The sequence below is a fragment of the Rattus norvegicus genome, chromosome 13 (assembly GCF_021556685.1).
Source record: "Rattus norvegicus strain SHRSP/BbbUtx chromosome 13, alternate assembly SHRSP_T2T, whole genome shotgun sequence".
Taxonomy (NCBI): domain Eukaryota; kingdom Metazoa; phylum Chordata; class Mammalia; order Rodentia; family Muridae; genus Rattus; species Rattus norvegicus.
The window spans coordinates 109,190,352-109,201,161 of NC_141546.1; the positions used below are offsets into that span (position 1 = coordinate 109,190,352).

The following is a 10,810-nucleotide window of genomic DNA, read 5'->3' on the forward strand; positions in this document are numbered from 1 at the left end:
TCTTTAGGAAAGATTTATGGCCTGAATGTTTGATTCCCTAAAAGTGGCTAGGAAATTTCCTCCACATAGCTTTAACTGAATGTGTTTCTATGGGACAGTTAAAAAATTATCAATGTAACTCTGTTTACAGTCATAGCCTACTTTCCCCAAGACTCATAATTACTTCTGAGAGAGCCTTAGGAAATAAAGACTTACTCGGTGGCTAAGGCCTCCTTTTTAGACACTTCAGGTTAAGTAGTTGGAAAATCTTATTTTCCAACTGAAATTTCCTGTCACATGGTGGTTAAATGAGTCAGTAATTTTTGACTTGTTACTATCTTCCAGAATTCTCCTTTGGTTAGCAATTCTACCTCAATTTCATGATAGCCTCATTTCAACCTTGAGTTGGCAGTGGATATTCCTGACTGTGAAGGATAGGGTCACCATAACTACCCACCCTCTTTGGCTCTGTATCCCAGACTGGCCTGGAACTCAGTGTGTGTCCCAGACTGTGCTCAAACTCATGGAGATCCACCTGCCTCATCCTGAGTGCTGGAATTACAAGTCTGACTCATTACCCCTGGAAGATTTCCCCACTCGTAATGTTTATCATAGACTTATTGCTAGATATAGTAAATATTATACAGACTTGTTTTCCTCAAATTTATTTATTTATTAAATATCCCTCCTATCTCCATAAAGTATCCAAATATTGGGTGTGCTTTGAGGTTGGCTAGAAGTACAACTTGTCATATAGAAGCAAAATTAAAGTATATTTATTTGAATGCTTAAAAAGAGAAGTAAAACAATGGAATCAGGAGCAACTCACCCATTCATACAAGTATATTTAACTCGAGCACCCCATGAAAATCTACCATCTATGTAGTGTACTTTGCCAAACGAAGGGTCCTGTAACATAGTACATTGAACTTCTAGAAGAAAATAACAATAAAAATGTTAACCCAGCTCCAATGCCAGTTGGACTTGAATAAAAGTCAAAATCCTATGAGGTTCTTTTGATTTGCGGATTATTTAATGCTTACATTATAAGAGTGTGGTGGTTTGAATAAGGTGCCCTTCATAAACGTATTTGAATAGTGGGTCCCCCGATGATGGCTATGTAAGGACGATTAGGAAGTGCAGCCTTGCTGGAAGAAGAATGTCACTGGAATGGGGTGTGCTTTGAGGTTTCAAAAAACTTGTTCCATTCCCAGTATACTCTCTGATCCGACTCGCCATTCTGAGACCTGAGCTTGCAGCTCTTCTGCCACCATTGTCTTGACCACCGTGATGGATCCAACCCCTGAGACCATAAGCCCAAGTAAACCTGGTCATATTGTTTATCTCAGTGTCAGAAAAGCAACTAATACAAAGGGCAAGCACAAGAGTAGCAATGAGGAAATCAACTAAATGCCAGGGGGAAAAAGATCCCCTGTAAATTTCTCAAAGCCTGAGGGAAAAACCCTTATTTAAATCAAAACTTTGTTTCACATAGGAAATGCATCCCTGCAATGGGGGTATATAACCCCATTCTAAAATGTCTGAAATCAGTCAATCGACAAACAAAAAGTTGAGTTTACTTACTAATACAACCATGATCTGAAATAGGGACCCATGTGTGATTTGGCTGACAGATAGCAGTCATTGGGTATGGAGACAGATATAGGTATCCTTTTTTACACGTATATTCTATTATCTCTCCAATCGCATAATGGGGTTTAGGCTTATCCTTGAGTTCCATAGCTTCAAATGGTGGTGGTGGTTCACAGGCATCTAGGGACAATACAGCAAGAACATGAAGATGAAGTGTGAGTGCCACATTTTTCAACTGAAAAATGTTATTTTATACAGAAAGGACAGAAAAAGTAGAAATGTTCTCAACAGTTTCTAAGTGATTAGGGAATACCTTTCTTTACTCAAGCAGCAGTAGCAGTGTAATAATACTGTGACTTGTTCAAAACAGCATCTATTAAATAAGCATTTATTCATAAGTAAAACAAGGAGATATGATTGATGGTTTGAGTTTTTTAAAAAAGATATGAGACAATCATGTTCTTATGACTGTCATCGTAAGACATGGCTAATGAGACTATTAAGGACTATGTCTCAATTATTAGCACTTGTCTAGTACCCAGTACCAAAGCTGAGTGAGAGCTGTGATTGATTCTTTATTCTCTTTAAACCAAAATTCAAATTCTTCATTATCCAGGAAATTTGCTTTGATGATACCTGAAAATCATATTTTCTTTGCTGTTTTCAGCCACTCTTTTAAATTTTTTTATTAGTTTAGCTATAAACATTTCTGTGTTAATGTCTTTTCCATGTCAAAATATTTATACTTTACTAGTTTATTATGGATTCATTCTGCATTACTGCTATAATTAGAAAGTGAATTCCAAATACCATGGTTTGTATTTTCCCATAAGTACAGTCATAACAGATACCAGAACTTATTTCTTATAACAATGGTGATAAGGATTCTTCTTTAAAAAAAATTAGAAATACCAAATATTCAGCACTGTGCTAAGCATATCTTTAACTAACGACTCATCACTTAAACAGTGTTCTCCTCTGTAGGACAAGAAAGCGGAAGTATCACAAGATAGAATAACTTCTTTAGGAATCCATTCCAAGTAGGTCGCAGTCTAGGTGTCAAACTAGGCAACCTGTGTCCAGGCCACGTTGGGCACAAGTGCCAATGCAGCGCCCCTTTCTAGTCCTCATCTGGGACTCCCCAGAGAACGTGCACAGTATCCTGTGTTTAATCCTCAAGAAATTGCCTTTTATGGTGCTTGGGGACATTACAGCAGCTCTGGTTTGGACTCAAGATTACTAAGTCAAGGATCAAGTTGGATTAAATAAGGATCAAGTTGTTCCACACATTGGATAAAAACATCATTGCCTGAACTGCTCCAAAGTAGCCACTCACCTCTCATGAATCTTTAGTACTCTGCCCTTTCTCTTGTCTCTTTTGTGTCAACTAACTAACTACTGGCCAGCCTTGTCACACTTAGGAATGTCCTCAGCCCAGTTCTCTCCTCTTTATTTAGATACTTGGAGGGAACGTCTTGTGCTTCAACTCTGGAAGCAGCGCTCAGTTCCCTTTCTTTGGTCTGTCCCCTATCAGGGTATCTCAGATAGGTCACATGTGGCTGTTTAATAGCTAAGATGAAGTCTAGTCATCCTGTGGCCACAATGTCCAGCACCAACTTCTCTCAGGAACATAAGTGTACAACAAAGACACTTGCAAGGATTATACTGTCGTGATTTTAATAATGAAAAGTTATTTTAAAGATTTATACATTGGAGAAAGGAGGGGCATTTATCTTTTTTCTCTTTTTTTTGTTGTTTACTAATATTTAATAACTCAGCAATTGACTGCATAAAGACCATTCCCTGCATTATTGCACACAGAGTAAAGACTGAGATACTAGAGTGTAAGCATTCACTGATCTTAACAAGACCTAAAATAGGCCTAAGAGAGCAGATCTAACAGAAGACTACAGCTTTGTTCAGAGAAGCAGCCACTCCTCCAAAGGAAGGAGATTAACCTCAAAATGTGACAGATTCTCTTTTGCAATCCTGATAAGCACTGTCTACTTATAAACCATTTTCCTCACAAACTGAGTTGTTCCAAAAATGAGACCTTTAATTTTCCCCACCTAGTACAATGAGTTTTCCTTTTACATTTTCAGTGTTTCACTCTATATTTTGTTTTTCAGATTTTATCTAGTTTCCCTTCATTTATGTTGCATCCTATTCATTTTATCTGGGTTTTTTTTTTTATTTCAAATAACTGCAGAATCTTCTTAAACTTTTAGCTCATCCCAAACACTATTCTTCTTACAAATCCATTGGTTTCCTATTGTGCTAGTACCTGCCCCTTCTATTACTTGTGAAGTAAATTTTTATAGTGACTGATGAAAAAGCAAAGTTCTTTAAAGAACTTTTCTTCTGCAAGCAAGAATGATCTTTTCTGTGCTCCATGCCTTGGCCAAATATATTTAACGCTCTGGTACTTGAGATTTGTAAGAGTGCCAACACTAAGATAAAAACCCAAAAATGTAGAGTATCTTGTGTGAAAAAAGAAAAGATTCTTCCTATTCAGAGAGGTAGATAACAGAGAAGTCAGTTTTATAGGTGTGATTGCAAGCTGAGAGATGCGTTGAGCTTGGTTCTGTCTACTGGGGATAGTCAGAGGTCTCTCTGGGAGGTAACATTCCAACTAAGTTTGAAGAGAAGATAGTCAAATATGTAATTTCAGGAGAAGGTTCCACATATAAGAAAAACAGTAACAAACCAGTGGTTTAAAGTGTCAGAGTTTAGGTTGTTGTTTGTCCTGTCGTCGTCCCTCCCCCCTCCCCCACCTCTCCCAGTCATTTTAAAATCCAGTCAGAGAAGCATGTCCCTTTATTCCGGAACATGTCATGTTAAGCTTTGGGTAATATTTACTTTGGTTGATATTAGCAAATATTTATAGATCATATACTGTGTATCTGCCACTAGGGATCTATCAGCACAATAGAGTGCCTGCTTACATTCCTACACATATATGTGTGTGATCAATCAATAGAAAAGGGTCACAAAAACAAGACTGATTTGTCACTGCCTCCTAACATATCCTTCCTCAGGACCAGCAGAGCCTGGAACTTAGGAGGCAAAAGTTGCTGAATGGATGCTGATAAGGAGAAATACAGAAATACAGACTACATGGACAAGATTATGTACATATCAGACACAAACATAGAGTGTTGCAAAACAGAAGAAAATGTAAGTATTGTTCTTTGTTGAATTTTATAAAGTAACCATGTACAGTATTTATTCCATGTAATGAAACACCATCCAAATGTGGTGGGATAAACCTTGAGTTTTAGTTCATGAACTAAGGTGAAAACCAGAGTGCTACTTATAATTCTTGTCTCAGGAGTGATGCTTAGACTGTTCTTTTCTACTATGACTTTATCTGTAAAGAAAGATAAACTATGTCTCAGCCATTTGGTAACAGAATCAGACACTGTCTATATTGGCTAGGAATGGACAATAATTCTGAGCAGGGAGTAAGGGTATGAGGAATATGATTAAACACACTGTATGTGAAAAGAAATCTAATAAAATTGTAAAGCCAAACAAACTAGCCACTTGTAAACAAAGCCCATACTGCCTTGGGCAACAAGGAAACAACTTATGATAAAACAGGCCAAGTGTGAGGTTCCCTCCCTTCCAAACCCAGAGCGGCTTATCCACAACATAAGCAGTGCAACCTGCTACTAACAGCTCTCGGTGAACACCTACCCCTCTCTCCACTCAGGCTGCCCGCCCCTTAAGTGCTGCCTACTAAGCAAGTCTGCACTTTGGGGATGGGGATTGCATGATCTCCACAGGCTCAGCAAAACTCACACAACCCTAGGAGAACTCTACCAGGTCCTCCTGAGCTCTTCCCAGCTTCCCTTCGACACAGCCTCTCTCCTGATCCTACCAGATAAACTAGACAGCAGAAACAGAAGGGCCTCAGCGTAAATGCCCAGGGAGAAGAAAGTGTAGCTCTTCCTTCTGCGACGGGGATGCGTTGGGTCTGGCGTGAGAGGCGCCGCCGTCATGTTACCAGACTGAAAGGAAAATGGGCGCCAGGAAGCCAGAGAGCAAGTTTTGAGATAGGTGAACAGACGCAACAATCCTGAAACTAAAATGTGGTGAGCGACACAACAGGTGGGCGTGGCCAGGCCGCTCCTGGCAGGCTAGTGACTCAAGGTAGTGCTAGCTAGGCCAATCGGCTGGCAGAAAGGCGGGGCCTCAGTTCAAGGGGCTAGGCCATCGGGTTGCGCTACGGCCAAGAATTTGGGGCTTCTCAACTGTTTTCCATTGTCCCACCTTGCTGTGCTCCTTCCTTACCTCCTTTTACTCCTCCTAGATGTAGCTGCATTACTCGCAAGTCCTCTGCAGCTTTGCTGTACTCCACAGCCTGGGTGGCACAGGCTGCGTCCTCAGCGGGCAGAGCTCCTCCCAGGGCTGTCTTCCTACTTATGCTATGGTTCTATAGCTACTCTAGGTGTGCTCACCAGCTGGAGCGGACCTTGGCTCACATAGACAAAGACACCTTATTCAAGAAGCGTGGAAACACTTGTTGGCCCTGTGATCATGGCTCCGAACTTGAAGAATAAAGTGCGGGAACCTAAAAGCAGAGACCTAAAGCACAGCTGTGTATCATCAGGAGGTTACCTCAGACTTGTATTTGGCACTAGTCACATCTGATTAGGGCAAGTGGTTATATTTTCCTCATTTGAATTCTCTTACGGCCTCATCTCACAATCCGCAAATCTCAAGTTTTCCCACTGGGTTCTCAGCTTCTAAAGTCACCCTACCCCCACCCACCCCCACGCAGTTAGCCCATGGTTGTTGTAAATTATTGTGGCAAGCACTGCAAGCCCACTCCTGAAGTGGAGTTATGTTTCAGTCCTGCTTTGGAATTCTTTCAGTGACAATGTTGAACATCCCAGGATCCTGACAAATGTCAAACCTTTGGATGAAGAAAAGGATTCAAATTAGAGGTATATTTTCCAGTTCATGGGAAATATTTTGTTAAACTGTCAAAGAAAACCAAGGGAACGGGGGGGGGGGGAGGTGTAGACCAAAATAGGACTCTTAATTTCCTGGAAGCTTTTTGAAGGGTGGTAGGACAGTGTGGTGGAGGGGCACTTATTAAGTGGAGAATTCAGCCGTTAGGTGCTTTTTGTGTGTCTCAGGAATTACGTTTACATTGTGGTTTTCAGAGGGTGGGTATAATGGTTTGAGTAGATTAGCTCCCATAGATTCATGTTCCCGGCTCCTTCTATAGCACCATGTCTGCCTGCATGTCACCATGCTTCCTGCCATGATAATTAACTAAACCGGCCCCAACTGTTTTTCTTTATAAGAGATGTGTTGGTCATGGTATTTCCTCACAGCAATAAAACCTTAAGACAGTGAGATAACAGCTACAGGCCAGCCGACATTTCTGCATAGTGGATCTGGATCTAACTTTATTTCCAGGTATTTGGGGCAGGGGGCGGGGGTGGCGCAAACAAGTACAGAAACAAGGGCTGTTCTTACAAGGACACTTAGTTTATCCATTTTTGGCTTTACATCTGTCTCTGTGCTTTTGTACTTGTAGTGTGTTGTGAATGTACATGTCAGTTTGGGTGTCTGCACCTGTGCATGCAGGTAAGTGTGCATGCATGAGTGTGCATGTGGTTGTAGAGGCCAGGGGTCAACACCCGTTGCCTTTCTTGGTCATGCTCTTAGAGTGTTATTGCTGTGAAGAGACACATAACCATGACAACTCTTATGAAGGAAAATATTTAATTGGGGGTTGGCTTACAGTTCAGACATTTAGTCCATTGTCATCATGATGGGAATCATGTGACATGCAGGGAGGAGCTGACTGTGTCTGGATACTCAGGCAGAAGAGATTGTGTGCCACGAGGCCTGGCTTGAACCTCTGAGACCTCAAAGCCCACCCATTTGTGAAGCACTTCTTTCAACAAAGCCACACCTACTCCAACAAGGCCACACCTAATAGTGCCACCCCCTATGGACTTACTGGGTCCATTTTAATTTAAACCACCACACTCCCCAACTTATTTTGTGAAGCAGATTAAATCTGAAGCCAGCAAACCCCAGGAATCTTCCTGACTCTGCTTCTCCATCTCTTGGCCTTCTGGCACTTTTGGGTTTTTTATGTGGGTTCTAGGAATCTGAATGCAAGTCCTCATGCTTATGCAAGAGGCACATAAAGGGTAAATATATTACAAACTTTCAAGAATCTCTAATACCTTTTGTGCTAAAGTTCCATGTGTGTGTGTGTGGGGGAGGTTAGTGGACTTTGCATAGGCCTTTTTCTTCCCCTATCTTTCGTAATCTAAAATCAATCTGATATCTATCTCATCCTTATGGTGCCTGTCTTAGGGTTTCTATTGCTGTGACAAAACACCATGATCGAGAAGCAAGTTGGGGATGGAGGGTTTATTCAGCTAACACTTCCACATTACAGGTCACTATCAAAGGAAGTCAGGACAGGAACTTAAGCAGGGCAGGAACCTGGAGGCAGCAGCTGATGCGGAGGCCATGGAGGAACACTGCTTATTGGCTTGTTCCCCATGGCTTGCTCAACCTGCTTTCCCATAGAACCCAGTATCACCTGCATAGAGGTGGCCCCCCAAAAATAGCTGAACCCCAACCCCACTCAATCTCTAATTATGAAAGTGCCCTACAGGTGTGCCCATAACCCAATCTTATTGAGGTATTTTCTCAATTGAGGCTCCCTCCTCTCTATCTTGTGTCAAATTGACATAAAACTAACCAGGGCAGTGTCAAACCAATTATTGTATAACCCACCTTTAAAGAAGCTATTAAAACACAGAAACAAGCAAAAAATATGTGCAAACCTTTTGTTCAATATCCAGAAAGATTCTGACATTTATTGAGATCATGATCATAGCTCAAGATATCACATATATAAAGTAAATATACAGGAACACTTTTTTTAATTTTTTCTTCGCATGTATGTATGTAGTATGCATGCTTCTGTGTTCATGCACACATCTGAGCATACCTCTTTGTGTGTATGTCTATTCATGTACCTTTGAGGCTTGTGGTTGATATTGGGAATCTTCAGTTTAAAAAAAGACGTCTTTATTTTTATTCTATGAGTATTTTGCCTGAATATATCTCTGTATACCGTGTTTGCGCAGTGCCCTCAGAGGACAGATGAGGGTGTTGGATTCCCTGGAACTGGAGTTACAGATGGTTTTGAGACAAGCCCCCATGTGGGTGTCAAGAACTAAACCCTGGGTCCTATTCAAGAAAAACAAGTGCTCTTAACCATCTCTCCAGCTCCAGGAATCTTGTTCAATTACTCCCCCACCTCATCTTTAGAGGCAAAGTCTGTCTTAGTTAGGGTTTTACTGCTGTGAACAGACACCATGACCAAGGCAATTCTTATAAGAGAAACATTTAATTGGGGTTGGCTTACAGGTTCAGAGGTTCAGTTCATTATCATCAAGGCAGGAACATGACAGTGCCCAGGCAGGCATAGTGCAGGAGGAGCTGAGAGTTTAAAATCTTGTTCTGAAGGCAAACAGGAGAAGGCTGACATCCAGGCAGCTAGGATGATGGTCTTAAAGCCCACGCTCACAGTGACACACCTGCTCCAACAAGGCTACACCTACTTCAACAAAGCCACACCTCCAAATAGTGCCACCCCCTGGGCCAAGCATATTCAAACTACAAGGTCTTTCAATCAAATTCAAAGCTCACTGATACAGAGTTTCAATAGCCAGTTTGCTCAAGAAATATTTCTCAGCCTTCTGAGGCTTGAATTACAGGAGGGATTCTGGGAATCTGAACTCAATTCCTCTTGGTTGTGTATAAGGGCTTTAAGTGCTAAGCTGTCTTCCTAGCAAGAGCCATTTATCTTAAGTGTGAACATATGATTATTAACTAGCTAAGTATTTTTTAAAACAATAAATATAATTTATAAATATCTATGAGACACCATTAATGTTAAGATAAATATATATCCAAACACATTGCATAATTGTGATGGCTAAGGAAACCCTGTTCTGTACCAGATACTCTCCTAGTTAGTACATTTTAGCCTCTGCCCTAAATTCCTCAAAGATCAGCTTCTAGCATCCTGCACATTCCCTAGAATGGTGTTAAGTGCTGTAAGATAATTAACCACTTGCTCTGAATTTTGAAAATCTACTTATTGTACATAGAAAGGAGTGAGACAGCTCCTTTATTGTTATGTACAAGGAAAGAGAAACTCATGCAGCTGAGAGGAGTAAAATAGTTTCTCATATAGCTACACATTCATGGGAACAAGATAATTGTGGTTTCTACCTTTAAAAACTCTTCCCTTCTCCCCTTCTGAACAACACATCTTCAATTTAGCTTTAAAGATTCTGCCCTACAAGCGGCTTAGATAAAATTTTAATTATAATCTGGATTGAGTCTAGTCTTTTCTGGGTAGTCTTGAACTCTGTAACATATATTTAAGCCAATGTAAACATATCAATCTCAGTGATTTATCATTGCTTTACGGAGGACAGTTTGCTTCTATAGGGCCATAGGTTTCCCATAGCTGCCCTGTTTTGCAGTCCACCCCAGCACTGCTTCTCCTACCTAGCTCCAACATAGCATGTGCCGGCCGATATTCAAAGGTAAGTTATTTTTTTTTGACAGTTGTTCTTCTATTTCATTTTTAAAAATGCAGAGCTTGGTACAAAGAACTTTTAAAGTGGAAGAAACCCAGAGCTTAGTTATTTTTTTTTTTCAGATAGTTCTCTTGAGTTCTCTTGGTCACTCTCCCTATCACCATTTACATTTTTTGAATTTATTTTTAAATAAACAAAAGTTACTTCTATTCCCTAGAAAAGGTTATAACTGATATCACATATTTTTCTCCAATCTGTTTTTGCTACATAGAATAATTATTTACTTATTTTCATATATTTTTTGTATTTCCTAATGTTCTTTAATGAGCTTATTCCGTATTATGAACATTTTAAAATAAGAAAGGAAGACTTATAAAGCGTAACTCCTAGACTATATCTCCTTTCTTCAAGTCATGCAGTTTTCTGTCCACTCTAACTAGATGATATGTGATTTCAACATATGGTAAGGGTACAAGGGAGTAACCACCAAGTAGGCAGGATAGAAGTTTCATTCCCCAAACAAAATCTTTTGCATTTCTGTGAAGTAATGTCAAAGACTTGAATCTCAGATCTTAATTCTGTTGAAATGAATTGGCTTCTAAACTGTAATTCTAGATATCCTTAACATTGTAGTTTTT

General features: G+C 40.2%; 2 protein-coding genes across 23 annotated transcripts in view; both read right to left on the reverse strand.

The window, feature by feature from the left end:
• The window catches only part of Cd46 (CD46 molecule), a 38,130-nt gene extending 32,426 nt beyond the window's left edge, over positions 1–5,704 (reverse strand). For 10 of the 18 annotated variants that reach the window (XM_087580508.1, XM_087580501.1, XM_087580500.1 and 7 more), the window contains exons 1-3: positions 5,456–5,677; positions 1,564–1,752; positions 809–911 (exon numbers count right to left, since the gene is read on the reverse strand). In XM_087580508.1, coding sequence (XP_087436634.1) covers positions 809–911; positions 1,564–1,752; positions 5,456–5,576 — 413 coding nt within the window. In that variant the 5' untranslated portion in view covers positions 5,577–5,677. 18 annotated transcript variants of the gene reach the window in all.
• A 164-nt stretch (positions 5,705–5,868) lies between these two features.
• Cr1l (complement C3b/C4b receptor 1 like) overlaps positions 5,869–10,810 on the reverse strand; it is a 53,819-nt gene continuing 48,877 nt past the window's right edge. For 4 of the 5 annotated variants that reach the window (XM_087581488.1, XM_087581485.1, XM_087581484.1 and 1 more), the window contains one exon: positions 8,950–9,081. In XM_087581488.1, coding sequence (XP_087437614.1) covers positions 9,069–9,081 — 13 coding nt within the window. In that variant the 3' untranslated portion in view covers positions 8,950–9,068. Of the gene's footprint in view, positions 6,494–8,949; positions 9,082–10,810 lie in introns of those variants that run through there. The other variant, XR_015635355.1, reaches the window with a different exon arrangement.